The following is a 14,680-nucleotide window of genomic DNA, read 5'->3' on the forward strand; positions in this document are numbered from 1 at the left end:
ACACGGTAATAAGAAGCAAACCAAATCAGCAAAGAGAACAGTGTAACAGCCTTGGCAGGTGAAATTAACTGTCCTTTTGTAATTGCAACAGCACAGAAAAGTGTTGCTGCATGTTTATGAGGAGCTTTGTGGGCAGGATAGTCTAGATAAAAATTGAATCTGATTCTTTTTCATACCTTTTCTGTGCTGCAGAAGACTGATGCATATAACAATTTCACACTTTTTTGCTGTCAGTGTCCTGCTGGGCTGTTCCTGCTGCTCTACAGTAGATGAGACTCTAGAGAATGTAGCCAGAAGACTCGGCAGCAGAATGAAGAAAGAGAAGAGCCACTGGGCAGCTGGCAGAGTTGGTGACATTGACTTTCTCGGTCCGACTAAAACGAGAGGAAAGGTGAGACTGGATGTCATAACGAGTAAGGAAAGTAACATAACAAGAGTGTGCAGTTCAACCGGTATACTGACGCATCACTTTCCCCCTTGCCTTCAATCAGTTTGTGAGGGTGTGCAGCAACACAGACCCAGTGCTGATCTACCAGATGCTGACAGAAGAGTGGGGTCTTGCTCCTCCACACCTGGTGGTTGCAGTAGTGGGAGGCGATGAGGTGGCTCAGATGAGGCCCTGGCTTAGGGACACACTGAGAAAGGGACTTGTGAAGGCTGCACAAAGCACAGGTTATAATCAAGGGTACAAACTGGCCCTGGCTTTTGAAATCAAAGAAATGGAATCTTTTTAGGCTGCTATACTGGCAAGAGAGTGCCTTTTATTTGATATATAAAGTGTTGTTTTTTTCTGTGATATTATGTGGTTTTCATTAATAAATGATATGATTAATTTCAGAATAACTAGCTTTATGATTATATTGGCAGCTACAATAGTTTAATATGCAATCTTGGATCCAACTTTCCAGTTTGATACTCATCAGAATTACAACTTTGCAGAGAGATCATGTAAAATTAGACATCAAACGTTCAAAACCTCATATGTACATATACAACTGCATTGCTGTTCTCTAGGGGCATGGATTTTGACTAATGGCCTTCGCTTTGGCATCACCAAGCACTTAGGCCAGGCGGTACGAGATCACTCCTTGGCCAGCACCTCTTCTAAAGTTCGTGTTGTGGCCATTGGCATTGCTCCCTGGAACATGATCCACAACCGAGAGGCACTACTCACAGCCAAGGTTCCTGTTCACACAAAGGGAGCACAAGGCCAATATTAGTATCCTCCATGAACTAATATTTACATCTCTCGTGTTAATGTGTTGTCGCTGTCCTCTTTCCTGCTGGGTATCCCTTCATATTTTCTTAAGGTTGATGAACCCGCACTATACAAGCCTCAAGACCTGCCCCATGGATCAGTGTATTCCCTGGACAGTCACCACTCTCACTTTGTTCTGGTTGAGGAAGATCCCAACAGACCTGGAGCCACCAGTGAAATGAGGGTGAAGCTGCTCAAGCATATCTCTCTTCAGCGCACAGGTTACGGAGGTAAAAATCTTTTAGGTCATTGCTGGGAACCAATCTTTGACTTAAGCAGTATGCCGTATGTTAACGTTGCTTCATTAAAAGTTTATATCGTTCCTTTACATGTACCTATGTAAAAATGACACTGGAATGTACTTACGAGAATTCATTGTGACAAATGGTAGCTTTTATGGATTTCAATTATGGATGCATTTTGGCATTGTTTCATTGTGGTGTTGCACATAGTACATGTGGCTGCTTCATATATAAATAGCTTCTTTTTTTTTAAAACAAAAAAGGAAAAAAAAAGCATATTCATATTTTATGATGTTTATGAATTCTTGAATTACTTCACAAGCACAATAGCAGTGAATCTAATGGAGTCTATTTTTACCATTTTAATTGTAAATTAAAAATTTCATTGTAATTGTAAATTGTAAAGCATTTTGTGACTTTTGTTCTTGAAAAGAACTATATAAATAAGCTTTACTTAATTGCTTACTTACTACTTTTACTGCATATTCAAAAGTAGCCTGTTTCCATAAATAGTGTTTCAGTCATTTTCAGGTCATTTTCCTTTTCGGGTTTCCAAAGCTGTTCACATTTAATATCAGAGCAAAAATAAAAACAACATTTGGTTCAACTATCCACAACTTAGAGACAAAGGGAACACATCACAGAGATATTTTTACACACAGAGCATGCACAACCAATGTAGGTAACACTTCCTGTTAGTGAACCTCTTATATTTAACTTGCTTTAGCCTGCCCAGAGCTACTAATGCTACCCCTGTAAGCTTCTTTGCAACCCACCATCACCCCAGCTTCTCCTTTTTCTGCATTTCATTCTGTGAATATTCTTCTAGGTGCAGGAAGTTTTGAGATCCCTGTTCTGTGTCTCTTGGTCCACGGAGAACCCAGGATCCTAAAAGTAAGCTTTTTTTTTCATTGTGCTACATTAGCTTCTCAAGAACTTTAAAGGCGAAACCACGAAGAGACCCTCTGAAAGGCAGATTTGTTTTGTCATTCAAATGTGCACATTCTCAGTTTGAACGCTGGCTAAGGCTTGAAAATTAGGCCCTGAGTCAAATTTTGGTGGTGCCATCTCCTGAGGCAGCAGGCCAAAGCCAGACTGAGAAACAAATTCTTTCTGTTTTCACAAAACTAATCTCTTCAACCAAAAAGCCCATCAAAGTCACCAATGCATTTGCATAAATAGAGCCATTACTGAGGAGATTATAGACTACAGCTTACACTGAGAAATATAATTCTTGTTGATGTTTAGTTGGGAAGTTATCATCTTTAAAAAAAAATCATATCAACTGAAAATTCATCAGAACACTGTGTCCCTTCTTGCAGAGAATGTATAAAGGCATTGGCAATTCGACACCATGGCTGATCCTGGCAGGCTCTGGAGGTGTGGCTGACATCCTTGTCACACTGATGAATAGGGGCTGCTGGGATACGGACAGTGTTCATGAGCTGCTGCTGGACACCTTTCCAAATGCCCACCACAGCACAGACATCAGTAACTGGGTCAAGCTGGTAAGAGCGATGTGCACAGCGTGGAGCAGGCACATATACAGATATGCACATCACAAGACTTGAACATTGGCAGAAAAATAGGGCACACTGGGGAAGATTGTGAAGGAAGCTAATGTAGGATTTTCATCATTATCGTCAACATTTGTATGTGATGACCTAATTAAGAACACAAGGAGGGAAGGCAAGACAACAATTTCGTAACATATTTTTTTCTGAGCTGATACACATAATAAAGGTACTTTGTATACAACACATTAAATTCTCTTTAATAAATTGCATCACTCAAATGATATTTCCATAATTACTGACTGTCGCCCTGACAATCAGATTCAGAAGATACTTGATCACGAGCATCTTCTCACTGTCCATGACCCGGAACAAGAGAGCTCTGAGCTGGATACAGTCATTCTCAAAGCTCTAGTCAAAGGTAAAATATTTTTCTTGTGAGAGATATGTTTAAGAAACTTGCAATTTCCTAAGGCTGCACAATTACAGGTTTCCTGACATGACAGTTGCAATAAGAAAGAGCTTTGACATTTTGAGCGCTTGATAGATTGTAAATCTGTTGACATTTTGTGTGTGTGTGTGTGTGTGTGTGTGTGTGTGTGTGTGTGTGTGTGTGTGCGTGCGTGCGTGCGTGCGTGCGTGCGTGCGTGCGTGCGTGCGTGTGTGTGTGTGTGTGTGTGTTTATCAGCTTGCAAGAGCCAAAGTCAAGAAGCCCAAGACTTTCTGGATGAGCTGAAGCTGGCAGTGGCCTGGAACAGAGTGGACATTGCAAAGAGTGACATTTTTAATGGAGATGTGGAGTGGAAGGTGAGACAAAAGGATCTGATCAAGGTTTGACAAATTTTGGTAATTAACCTCCTAGGACCGGCCGTCCACATATGTGGACATCACATTTTGGGTTATTTAGACCAAAATACTCAATTCTGCTCTACATGGGCCTGATATCCACTTATGAGGACATTATACTGCTACTGTTCTATCAAAATTTAAAATGAATATCCTCATTTGTGGCTCTCACTTTTCTTAAAAACAAAAATGAGGTAAAAAAAAAATAAAAATCTGGTAATTCTTTGTTTTTACATTCATCGGGCCCCAATATGCCCAAATATCAAAGAGAAATTAAAAATGCATGTCGTGGAAGAGTTCGGGTCTTAGGAGGTTAAACCTGGCGTGCCTGCTAAAGCAACATTAAAAGGGAGTGGGAATTTTTCGAGTACAATCAGTGAGAGTCTGGGCTATTTAAGGTAATTAAAACAAAAGCTAGCCCAGTTGTGAATATGCTAGTATTCTAATATGCTCACAATGATATCAATAATATATTTCATCAGATATAATATTTTTCATTATCACTATTATAGCCAAATGTGCTGGTTTCATAGTCTGTATATAAAAGATGGATGCAGCTAGCGTGACATTGCCCACTGATTTGTGGACTTCTATTTTGAAGGCTGAAGCCTGACATTTTGGCAGTTGCCATGTTTTGCTGACATGAGATGTCATGACTGAAAAGTGGAGACTGAGTGAGAAACCCATGATAACTGCACATAGACAGGCAGCAACAGTCCGAATTATACCCTGCTTTGTCATCTATTTTTGTCTAAATAAAAGCAAAATGTACAAACTGCGCACCATTCTCTGCTAGATATGATTTAAAAGTAGTGAATGACACCATGAAATCATCATTATAGTGTTCACTGAGATCATAAATAAAGTGGAAAGTTGGGTTGTTTTTTATACATCTTTATACAATCTGACCTCTTTTTGCAACCAGCCCACGCCCTCTACTGGCCGTTAGGAAGAAGGCAGGATTTGAAAGAATTTAAGAACCAAAGAAAAAAGTTTTGACACACTTCTATGCTGGAATTCAAACCTAGAGGCTATGTCCACCTTTTTTGTAGAGGCTGTTATCATTTTGATATATTAGCCTGCTAACATAGCCTAATTAATAGATGTTAGCAATTAACACCAACCTCAAAGCACCAGCTGTGCCAGTAGGATTCACCTTCAGAGGATCATGGATGTGTGTGCAAAATTACACAGCAGACCACCTAATAGCTACCCTCTTAGACCTCTACAGAGCATGTTTTTAAAGCTGTTTAGCATGTGCAATTTGCAATATTCACATTTGGATTAAATCTGCAAGAAAGGGATTTATTGAATAGTATTATAGTAATAACAATAAGAGTACCAATCAAGACTGGTAAGGCTCTTCATAATAACAGAAAAGAATATTTTTACAGCTGTGAAGAAGAGAGGTCATGAGTGAGTCACTGTAATAAGTCTACTGATCTTTGCAGGCTTGCGATCTTGAAGAGGTGATGATGGATGCACTGATCAATGACAAGCCAGACTTTGTACGCCTTTTCGTGGACAATGGCGTGAACCTGGGAGAGTTCCTTACCTATGGCCGTCTTCAGGAGCTTTACTGGTCTGTCTCAGAGAAAAGCCTTCTTCACAACCTGCTCCTCAAAAAGTACGAGGAGAAGCAGCTTCTGCTCGGAGCTGCCAGGACACATGGTCCACCCGGGCACCATCCTTCCGAGCAAGGAGACCGAAAACCCCGCTTCACCCTCTATGAGGTCGCCAAAGTGCTGAAAGACTTTCTCCACGACTCTTGTAAAGGCTTTTACCAGAAGACTCCCACGGTAGGTGATGTACTCTTCTTTGAAAGTTCCAAACAAGCAATATGTTGTCTGTGTTAGGTTTCTCATCCCTTTTGGTCTGCCAACTTAAAATGAAGCAGTGTCTCTGTGAAACCACATAAAGGTTTGCATTCATCTATGAGATGTGAGCAGCGAGTGAGAGAGTTTACCTCTAACCTACTCAGGCAGCTATATTCGCAACATTTAAGCGCCTGAAAGATGCAATGAACCAGAAAATATATAGACTTTGTGGTAAACTGACTTCCCGGAAGACAGTGAATCTTTAATGGCGACTTTAATAGCAACTCATCCTACCTACACTAATAGCAGAAAAAAACATCAAATCTACCCAATAAAGCCAAAGTGCTCTTTTCAGGGCAGCCAGCCCTTTTGTTACTCCTATCACATCATCATTTTTTTCTCTCTAACTGCAGCAAAAAAGAGATGGATCATCGTGGAAAATCACACCTGCTGCTGCACTCTAAAAATCCCTATATTTTCTCTAATTATGCTGTCAGGTTTTGTGCTACTCACTGTTGTAAGGCTGGTTGTCTCAAAGAAAAACACAGCCACAGTCAAATGTTTTCTTGGCTGAAGGTCTGCTTGGCTAAATTCATTACATATTCCAGTTGACAACCAAGCAGCTATGACTTCTTTACAGCGGAGCGAGGGAAATTGGTTTTGCGGTAAAAGGACTGTTGTAGATTGACTTATGTAAGCACTGCCTGTTCTGTAAACTGTGTGCGGCTGCCTCATCTACTATACATATTAAATACATTAAGCGTTCTCTCTGTGTGCTCCAGGAGAAGCCAGCAAAGGGTCGACTGTTCCACACCCAGAAGAATCTGGCTGAGTTAGAGGAGCGCTGCGAGCATCCTTGGCGAGATCTCTTCCTCTGGGCGGCCCTTCAGAACCGGCAGCAGATGGCTAACTACTTTTGGGCCATGGTCAGTCTTGTCAGCTTCTTTAGTCGGTTGAGCTACAGCTCGTACTATCTCAGCACTGTGCGGCTCGATAAATAACTAAATGTGCCTGGCTTTGGAAAATTCTACTCAAAGCAAAGTGAAGTGAGCAGAATTATGCTGTGATAGTTTGCGTTCTGCTTTGGGTGTGATGAGCGATGCGGGCCAGCCCAGTGCAGGTGTAGGTCAGTCCTGCCATATGAAAATGTCACTCGAGATTAAAAAAAAAAAAAAAAAAGAGCCCGGCAAACGGCGTATTTATCAAGAACTGAGGTGAACTAAAAAGCTATCTTATCTCCAAGAACATTATTCAAATGAAGGTCAGGCTGCTTGCTGAGGCAGCCAACCAGCGGTGAGCCAGCGCATGCGTGTCTAACGTCCTGATGAAGGTAATGAGACATATAGGCCGACAAGGGATTGATGTCCCACGAATAGTTTAAATGACACTCATCAATGATAATTGCTCTTTGTTTTCAACGTCTTTTCAAAGCACCTTTCATTTCTTTATTGCCATTCCCTGAACTGAGGCAACCAATTGTTGTAATCTCACACGCAGTCATCATTATGTGCTCTTTTCCAACGTCTTATATTTCAAACATTATCTGAAATTATGGTAATTGCGTTCAGTGTGTGCCCATCCCCCACCTCTAGCGCCTCAGCACTCAGGCTCTGGCCTGGACTCTGGCATTCGTAATTTGATTGTTTGAAGTATTTCCCACGTTGAAGGCGACAATTATTCTTGCAGGCTAGCAAAATCTCACATATTTATTATGTGCATATACAGTATGTCGACCCAGGAGCGTGAAGAAAATGCAGCATAATCAACACAAATCATTGATCCTTTAAACAAAAATGGGAAGAGCCCTCTGCTGCAATATGCTGCTCTTCCTCACAGTCCAGTGCATGAGTATTAGCATTACTGGTGACTTTAAACGGACCATAGATCTGCTTGTAAGCATGAATATCTCTTGAACATCTCATAAATATGTTTTTTCGTTAACCCTGGACTGATGTTCCATCCAGCATCTACCCAGCCTTCCAACCATTATACTCCAAGCTATCAGAGCCCTAGTTGGATAAGTGGTTAAGAAAAGAGTGAATCTGGCTGTTATCTATATGTAATACTTGCTTTCCTTGTCTTCCCAAGACCTGTAAGAAGTTAGAAAATGTCCATTTTTATATGTATAACAGACAGGTTTATAATGTCAGCTATATATAGATATGTTGTAAAGAATCTTTCAGTTCATGAAACATTCAGGGGAACTATCTAGCCACACTGTGAAAACAGTCATTCTTTATTTATACTTTACACAATCCATGCAGTTCATATACAACCTAAAGCAAGCAGCTTACTTCTGGGTTATTCAATAGATCAAACTACAGAGACTGAAAATAAAACAACCATTCAAATATGCCTTACATTCAAGGTCAGATGGTTAAAGCCCTTCAAGAGCCTGCTATCATACCCAAACTGGCTGACTAGTTATTTTGGCCGATAACGACGGTGTCGCACGACATGTAAGGAAGTGCCTTTGAATGCAGGCTTTAGAAATCACATGGGGGAAAAAACCTACAAGTTGTATCTGTAGTAGCCCCATGCACACAATAGAAGCATTTAGATGCAAAAGATGCAGCTCTCAAAAATTGAAAATGCCCCTTTCAGACCCATTTCTTGGATACAGCTCTCTTGTAATCTTTCAGGGCCCTGAGGCGGTTGCGGCAGCCCTGGCGGGTTGTAAGATTCTGAAAGAGATGGCACGACTGGAATCTGAGGCTGAGTCCGCACGTAGCATGAAGGAGGCCAAGTATGAGCAGTTTGCCCTTGGTGAGTACATAAACTGTTTAATGACAGGAGCTGATAATGCAATGGTCAAACATAGCAAGAGGTAAAACCTCTAACTTCAAGCCAGCAGTGTTTTGCTTTGCTTTTTTTTTGTTATCCACAAGCACAAACAGATTCCACTTGAGGGACTAAAATATAAATCTGGATGTAATCTAACTGAGCGGTTGACACTGTGTAACTACTGTTCTTATTGTGGCAGATGTCTTTGGAGAGTGTTACTCCAACAGTGAAGACAGGGCTTATGCTTTGTTAGTGAGGAGAACACACTGCTGGAGCAAATCTACAGTCCTTAACTTGGCAACTGAGGCAGATGCCAAATCCTTCTTTGCCCACGACGGAGTTCAGGTGACAAGAAGACACATGCGGTGCTCCGTTTTAAAATTTATACGTTTCATCCTACAGATTAAGTATTGGGAAGCCGACAGATAAGTCTGGTTCTTTGCCACCATCTCTGCTGATATACTGGGTTTCCATAGCAGTTATTAAACATTTCCCTCTGCACTGTATGCCATTAGATACTTAGAAGCCACTTTATGCACAGTTTTGTCTAAATATGCCTCCAACAGATGCCCTTGCTATTAGAAAGTCATCAGTGAGAGTTAATTGGTATTCAGTGTCAGTAGGGAAGGTTAGCACATGGGAATGATATATTTTATTCATAGCACACAGTCGGAATTACCTTTTTAATGGGATGCCGTTAATTACAATCCAGTACATGTGTAATGTTTCAAGAGAAAGTGGGTTTCCCTGGTCTCAGGCAAAGTAGCTGCTGGTTAATGAAATGGTTCGACTGGGGGAGAAGCATTTTGATTTTGATTTTTTTTTCTCTCTGTCTATCTGAGATAACTCCACATATGTTTCTTCTGTGAATATGGGCTCCAAGCTGCAAAGTAGAAATTTTGTAAGGCCTCTGGTGCCCCCTTGTGGTAACCTGAATTTACACACTCTGCTAGTTTGCCAATGTTGTATGAGAAACTGATTCTGTTCTGCAGGCTCTGCTCACAAAGATTTGGTGGGGGTCTATGAAAACAGACACAGCCATCTCCAAACTCGTGGCGTCTTTCTTCTGTGCACCGCTCATATGGACCAACCTCATAAAGTTCAGGTGATCAGTCTGTTGATGAACTCCACCTTTTGTCTTTGCCATGCTGATGAGCTCTGTGTCACTCGGTTGTGTGCATTATCTGGGTTTTGGGGTTTTCTTTTCAGTGATGAAGAACTTGACAATCGTAATGCTGGCAAGCAGTTTGTGGAGCTGGACAGTCTGGACACAGAAAAGGCTTTACTTCTAAGCGATGATGATGATGACCCTCTGTGAGTTTGCTCTCTTGTTTAATTTAGAGTTCATAGACTTCAGCGTGAGTGCACACTGATCTGCTTTTTGCCAAAATGATTAAGCTAAAAATGTAATTTCAGTTGTTGTTTATATTTTCTATTCAGCAAGACTGTTTTTTGTGACAACAAATTAGCTACTTAATGTTTTCTTTCCATTTTTGATTATTTGCTTTTAATTCGATTTACTTTGAGTTCGTTTCCAGAGTGGATTTTCTTGTTTCAGTTGGTTTTTACTGTTTTAAAAATCTTTATTACTTCAAGCGTTAGGTCTACACTTTTTAATTTTTACTATATGAAGGGTAATTTGTCAGAGGCAAAATTTAAGGAAAGTCAGTACAGGTATTGCATTAAAAGCACTTAACTATTTGAATGCTGTTGACTTACAGACTTGTAGACATCCAGAGTGTCGATACACAGATCCATCAATGCTTCACAATGTTTGTTTGTTTTTTCACATCTAATTGTGGTTTTGTTTTTAGTTTAGTTTTAGTTATCTATAATAACCTTGGTGCTAAAACCCTATAAACACAAATGAGCTGCAGTGTGAATAATAATGCAAATAAAACACTTCCTGATGCCCGTCATACCATCTCAGACTTATAACATCAGTAAACATGTTTGAATTTTAGAATCCTGGCTGTTAATCTCCATTTACATGATTATATCTATAGTTAGATATAGATTTGTCTTTACATATTAATGTGGTGTCTTTTTTTTCCAGGGACTCTTCACCTGGAGGTCAAGCAGATCAGAGCTGCGCCTCTGTTTGGTGGCGTTTCTTACTGCGTCGCTGGCGTCGCTTTTGGAGCGCTCCTGTAACGGTGTTCCTCGGCAATGTCATCATGTATTTTGCTTTCCTCTGCCTCTTCACTTACGTGCTGCTGCTAGACTTCCGCCCGCCGCCGCCTCTTGGCCCTGGAGCGCCAGAGATAATGCTCTACTTCTGGGTCTTCACAATGGTGCTGGAGGAACTTCGACAGGTGATCATCTAATCATGCTGGCACCTATATAATGCCAAGAATCAGCATCTTTCTCTCTAGGCAGCGTGACACCTTTTTCGAAGCAGTGGCATTTCTATTAGACGTGTTAGGCTCTGACACATCTGAGTAGGAGGTGATGTGAATCGCTACAGTGAGCTCATTGTCTCAGGGGTTTTAAGCCTTTCGCCTCTTTAGTGAGCCAGGTCAGACAAGCATGATCCCTTATTGCACCGATCCCACTGAGCTCTCTTCCCTTGGGCACAAAAATGCCCAGATGACAAAGTCCTTCACCACTCTATTTTTCAATGTGTAATTCAGACAGAATTATGGTAGAGATTTCCAAAATAAGAACCACACTGCTGCAGGCAACTCTGGCATGCTACCATGCCCAGCAGGGCCCCTGTGCATTCAAAAGGATGGCTCTAAGGTGCATGCCTTTTCCTAAATGAAGATAACGCCACAGGGGCCTTGTTATCATACTTTTTTACAAAAAAAAAAAAAAAACTTCAACAGCCTAGTTCTACCAGCTTTTTAATAAACGAGTAGTCCCAGTCTGCTCCCTCTCATAGAGTTATGCCAGTAGTGCATTTTGCTCATTTTACCATCTTTTACTGCAGATTTATTAAAATAATTAATTGCTGAGTGTAAGCTAGGTTTACCTTAAGTGTTTAAATCTACAGCTTGTACCTGGGGACAGTTGAAAGTATTTGGATGTCATGTAGACATCTGTCGAATGGCACTCAAAGCTTTCGCACAGCAGACTGTGACTTTGTGAAAGCACACATGCTGCCCTCAGCTTATTGACAAACCAACTGCGCCATCAAGGGACCAAGCAGTGGTTCTTAAGGCACGTTCAGGTAACCTGTTCAAGTCACAGGAGAAAAGTCAACCTCACACTCTAAGTATAAAAGACATTTGACAGGACTCACCATTTGGTTGCACTGAAGGTCCCCTCTAAAGCAGCAGAGCTGTGGGGACTGCTGTGCAATGCCACACATTTAGGCATCAAGCTGATGCCAGGTAAAAGACCACTATTAATGATACAAATACCAATGCTTTTAAACTACAAAGGCAGCCTGTGTAGGGGACAGCAGTCTATCATGATTTATGACATGAATCATCATCAATTTGAAAATTCTGAACACATTTTAATGAGCACTAAATCACTGTGATTAGTATTTTCCACAATAATTAGCTAACACAACAAAACACACCTTTCAGCTTTTCAGAGTGAAATATCGATCTGATACCAATACCAGCGTTGGTATCAGTGCTATTGATTTTGGGATCGACCTTTAGCTGTGGGCCCTGGAGGTGTGTTTGAATGTCGTTCTAGTATTTGATCTGAAAGAAGTCAAGACAGGCTCAGATTTTCTGTTGAACAGTTTTACAAAAATATTCACATGTAAAAAAAAAAGATATATCTCTTTATTAATCTTTATGACAACAGAGCTTCTTCACTGATGAAGAGATGAGCATCTTAAAGAAGTTTAAACTCTACGTGGAGGACAACTGGAACAAGTGTGACATGGTTGCCATCTCACTCTTTGTTGTTGGGGTCTCCTGCAGGTAAATCTAAATCTAATGTGAGCACTTAGGCTTTAGTATGTGTCGTGGTGATGATTGTGGCTAAAGCATCAAAATAAGTAAGCAAGTGGTTAAATGAATGAATGGCTGAATGCAAAAAAAGAAAAGTGTTGCTACAGGGTGTGATTTATTTTTTTTCTCTCAGGATGGTGAATGACACCTACGAGGCGGGAAGGACAGTTCTGGCCATTGATTTCATGGTGTTTACTCTGCGTCTCATCCATATCTTTGCCATTCACAAGCAGCTGGGACCCAAGATCATCATTGTGGAAAGAATGGTGACCAAAACAAAATCATGACTTTAAGTTGTGCTCTTGCTAATAGAAGAAGACGCCTAAAAAGAAGATTAAGACGGAGATCTTTTGCTCTCTCTCTCTTTTTTTTTTAAACAGATGAAGGATGTCTTCTTCTTCCTGTTTTTCTTGTGTGTCTGGCTCATTGCATACGGAGTTGCCACCCAGGCTCTCCTCCACCCCAATGACCAAAGGATTGACTGGGTGTTTCGCAGAGCGCTGTATCGTCCCTACCTGCACATTTTTGGCCAGATCCCTTTGGAGGAGATAGACAGTACGATACATCCTTTAACTGTTTATCTGTTTGTGAAAAAATGCAAAATACTTTGCCAAGATGTGTAATTAATGTTTTGCTTATGCTTGCCATTGGGGTTGTAATCTGTTTGCCCTAGATTTTTTTGTTCCCCCCCTTCTAATCTTATCGTATCTTGTTCTTACATCTAATGGAGCGCAGCTGCTCGCATGCCTGAAATGAACTGCACCGATGACTCAGACGAGATTATCGAGGGCCTGCGGCCACCATGTCCCAACGTCTATGCCAACTGGCTGGTCATCCTGCTGCTGGTTATCTACCTCCTCGTCACCAATGTCCTGCTGATGAACCTCCTCATTGCCATGTTCAGGTCAGGGGATGAGAATCCAGGAAAACGTGCATACATTTGCCCGTCTGATCACATGAGATGAGCCAGTGGCTTATTGAAATTATAAAATTAAAAAGAAAAACACACATACACAAACTGGTTTACTTGCTTCTTCCCCCATTTGCAGCTACACATTCCAGGTAGTGCAAGGCAACACAGATATCTTCTGGAAGTTCCAAAGATATAACCTGATCGTGGAATACCACAGCCGTCCAGCACTGGCCCCACCCTTCATCATCATCAGCCACCTCTCTCAGCTCTTCCTCAGCCTAATTAAGCAGCCTGAGTCCAAGCAGGAACGTCTTGGTATGAAGGCTCTATATACACTTTTCCATTAGGGGCTATTAAGCCGTTATTTGAAACAGACATTGAAAGAGTCCTCTGCGGCTTAGGTGGCTAAACAAAAACCAAATCAAACACAGGCAAACACATGGCGGGCTTATCTTTGTCTCTCACCCACCAAGTGGAACTTTTTTAGGTTAATTGGTTACTCACTTCCTTGCTTTTGTGTGTTGCCAGAGAGGGAGTTGCCGGCGGGGCTGGACCAGAGGCTGATAACATGGGAGACTGTGCAGAAAGAGAATTACCTGGCCAAAGTAGAGCGTCAGCACTGGGAAAGCAGCGAGGAGAGACTCAAGAGCACCTCCTCAAAGTAACGGTCACTTCATAATTCTTTTGCAAAAGTTTGCATGCTATTCTCAAAGCAATTAAGTTAGAAACTCTTGTAGTACCTGCACAGCACCAATCTGTGTCTCTTAAGGTTAAAATGTTCTAAATGACTTTGTTTGGGATCAAGGGTTCAAAGCTTGCTGAAGACTGTCGGTGGATTTAAGGACCAAGAGAGACGACTGGCATCCATGGAAAGTCAGGTAAACGGTATACTGAGCTCAATAGCACCATCCAGGGATGCATTTTCCCAAATCTATTTCAAGTTTAAAGTCTAGTGCAGAAGTAGTTTATAAGTTAAAAATAGTGACCTCTGACCTTTTTTTTCTCCAGGTCAGATATTGCGGAGAGGTGCTGTCCTGGATGGCTGAGTGCTTTGCTCAGAGCACACTCAAATGTGGGAAGGACGCGCCGAGAGTTCCGAGTGAGTCAAAAAGTAATTATGCAAAAAGATTCAAACACAGTGCTTTGTGCCTTTTCGATGTAGTCCAAGCAATAATATGTCATTCTCTAGCGTCTCTTGCAGGCGACAAGACAGATGGCGCCGCTGCAGATGCATCTCAAAGTCAAACAGCGAATGAAGCGAAGCAAGAAGAAAAAACAAAACCGGGACATCCAGGATATGGGGCCAACAAAAAATTTCCTTACATTGATGAATAAAAGTGATAATGGCTGCATACAGACAGCTGAAGAATATTGAGAGAGATGAAAAATATT

General features: G+C 41.3%; 1 protein-coding gene across 2 annotated transcripts; it reads left to right on the plus strand.

Moving 5' to 3' along the window:
* Positions 1 to 251: 251 nt before the first annotated feature.
* On the plus strand, positions 252 to 14,637 carry trpm5 (transient receptor potential cation channel, subfamily M, member 5). Of its 2 annotated transcripts, XM_085407537.1 has the most exons (24): positions 252 to 391; positions 492 to 672; positions 1,015 to 1,181; positions 1,311 to 1,488; positions 2,330 to 2,394; positions 2,823 to 3,008; positions 3,336 to 3,435; positions 3,703 to 3,821; positions 5,312 to 5,659; positions 6,460 to 6,603; positions 8,320 to 8,443; positions 8,661 to 8,806; positions 9,454 to 9,566; positions 9,671 to 9,775; positions 10,518 to 10,776; positions 12,227 to 12,345; positions 12,509 to 12,641; positions 12,756 to 12,930; positions 13,111 to 13,279; positions 13,425 to 13,603; positions 13,817 to 13,949; positions 14,094 to 14,166; positions 14,297 to 14,387; positions 14,478 to 14,637. In XM_085407537.1, exons 1-24 carry the CDS (start codon positions 311 to 313, stop codon positions 14,621 to 14,623), a joined length of 3,534 nt encoding a protein of 1,177 aa, XP_085263663.1. In that variant the 5' UTR covers positions 252 to 310; the 3' UTR covers positions 14,624 to 14,637. The 2 variants fall into 2 exon arrangements, with proteins under 2 accessions (XP_085263663.1, XP_085263654.1); XM_085407528.1 differs by having other exon boundaries at positions 14,297 to 14,637.
* The last annotated feature ends 43 nt before the right edge of the window (positions 14,638 to 14,680 follow it).

This window comes from Rhamphochromis longiceps, linkage group LG1 (assembly GCF_057381845.1).
Source record: "Rhamphochromis longiceps isolate RC_006_pf linkage group LG1, R_longiceps_female_GT1.1, whole genome shotgun sequence".
In the NCBI taxonomy this organism is placed as follows: domain Eukaryota; kingdom Metazoa; phylum Chordata; class Actinopteri; order Cichliformes; family Cichlidae; genus Rhamphochromis; species Rhamphochromis longiceps.

Bases quoted from the DNA above. Each gene is read 5' to 3' on its own strand.
- trpm5 (XM_085407528.1), top strand. From the start codon at position 311: ATGAAGAAAGAGAAGAGCCACTGGGCAGCTGGCAGAGTTGGTGACATT. The intron at 392-491 runs GTGAGACTGGAT...GCCTTCAATCAG, and splicing joins CGACTAAAACGAGAGGAAAG to TTTGTGAGGGTGTGCAGCAA. The intron at 10,777-12,226 runs GTGATCATCTAA...TTATGACAACAG, and splicing joins TGCTGGAGGAACTTCGACAG to AGCTTCTTCACTGATGAAGA.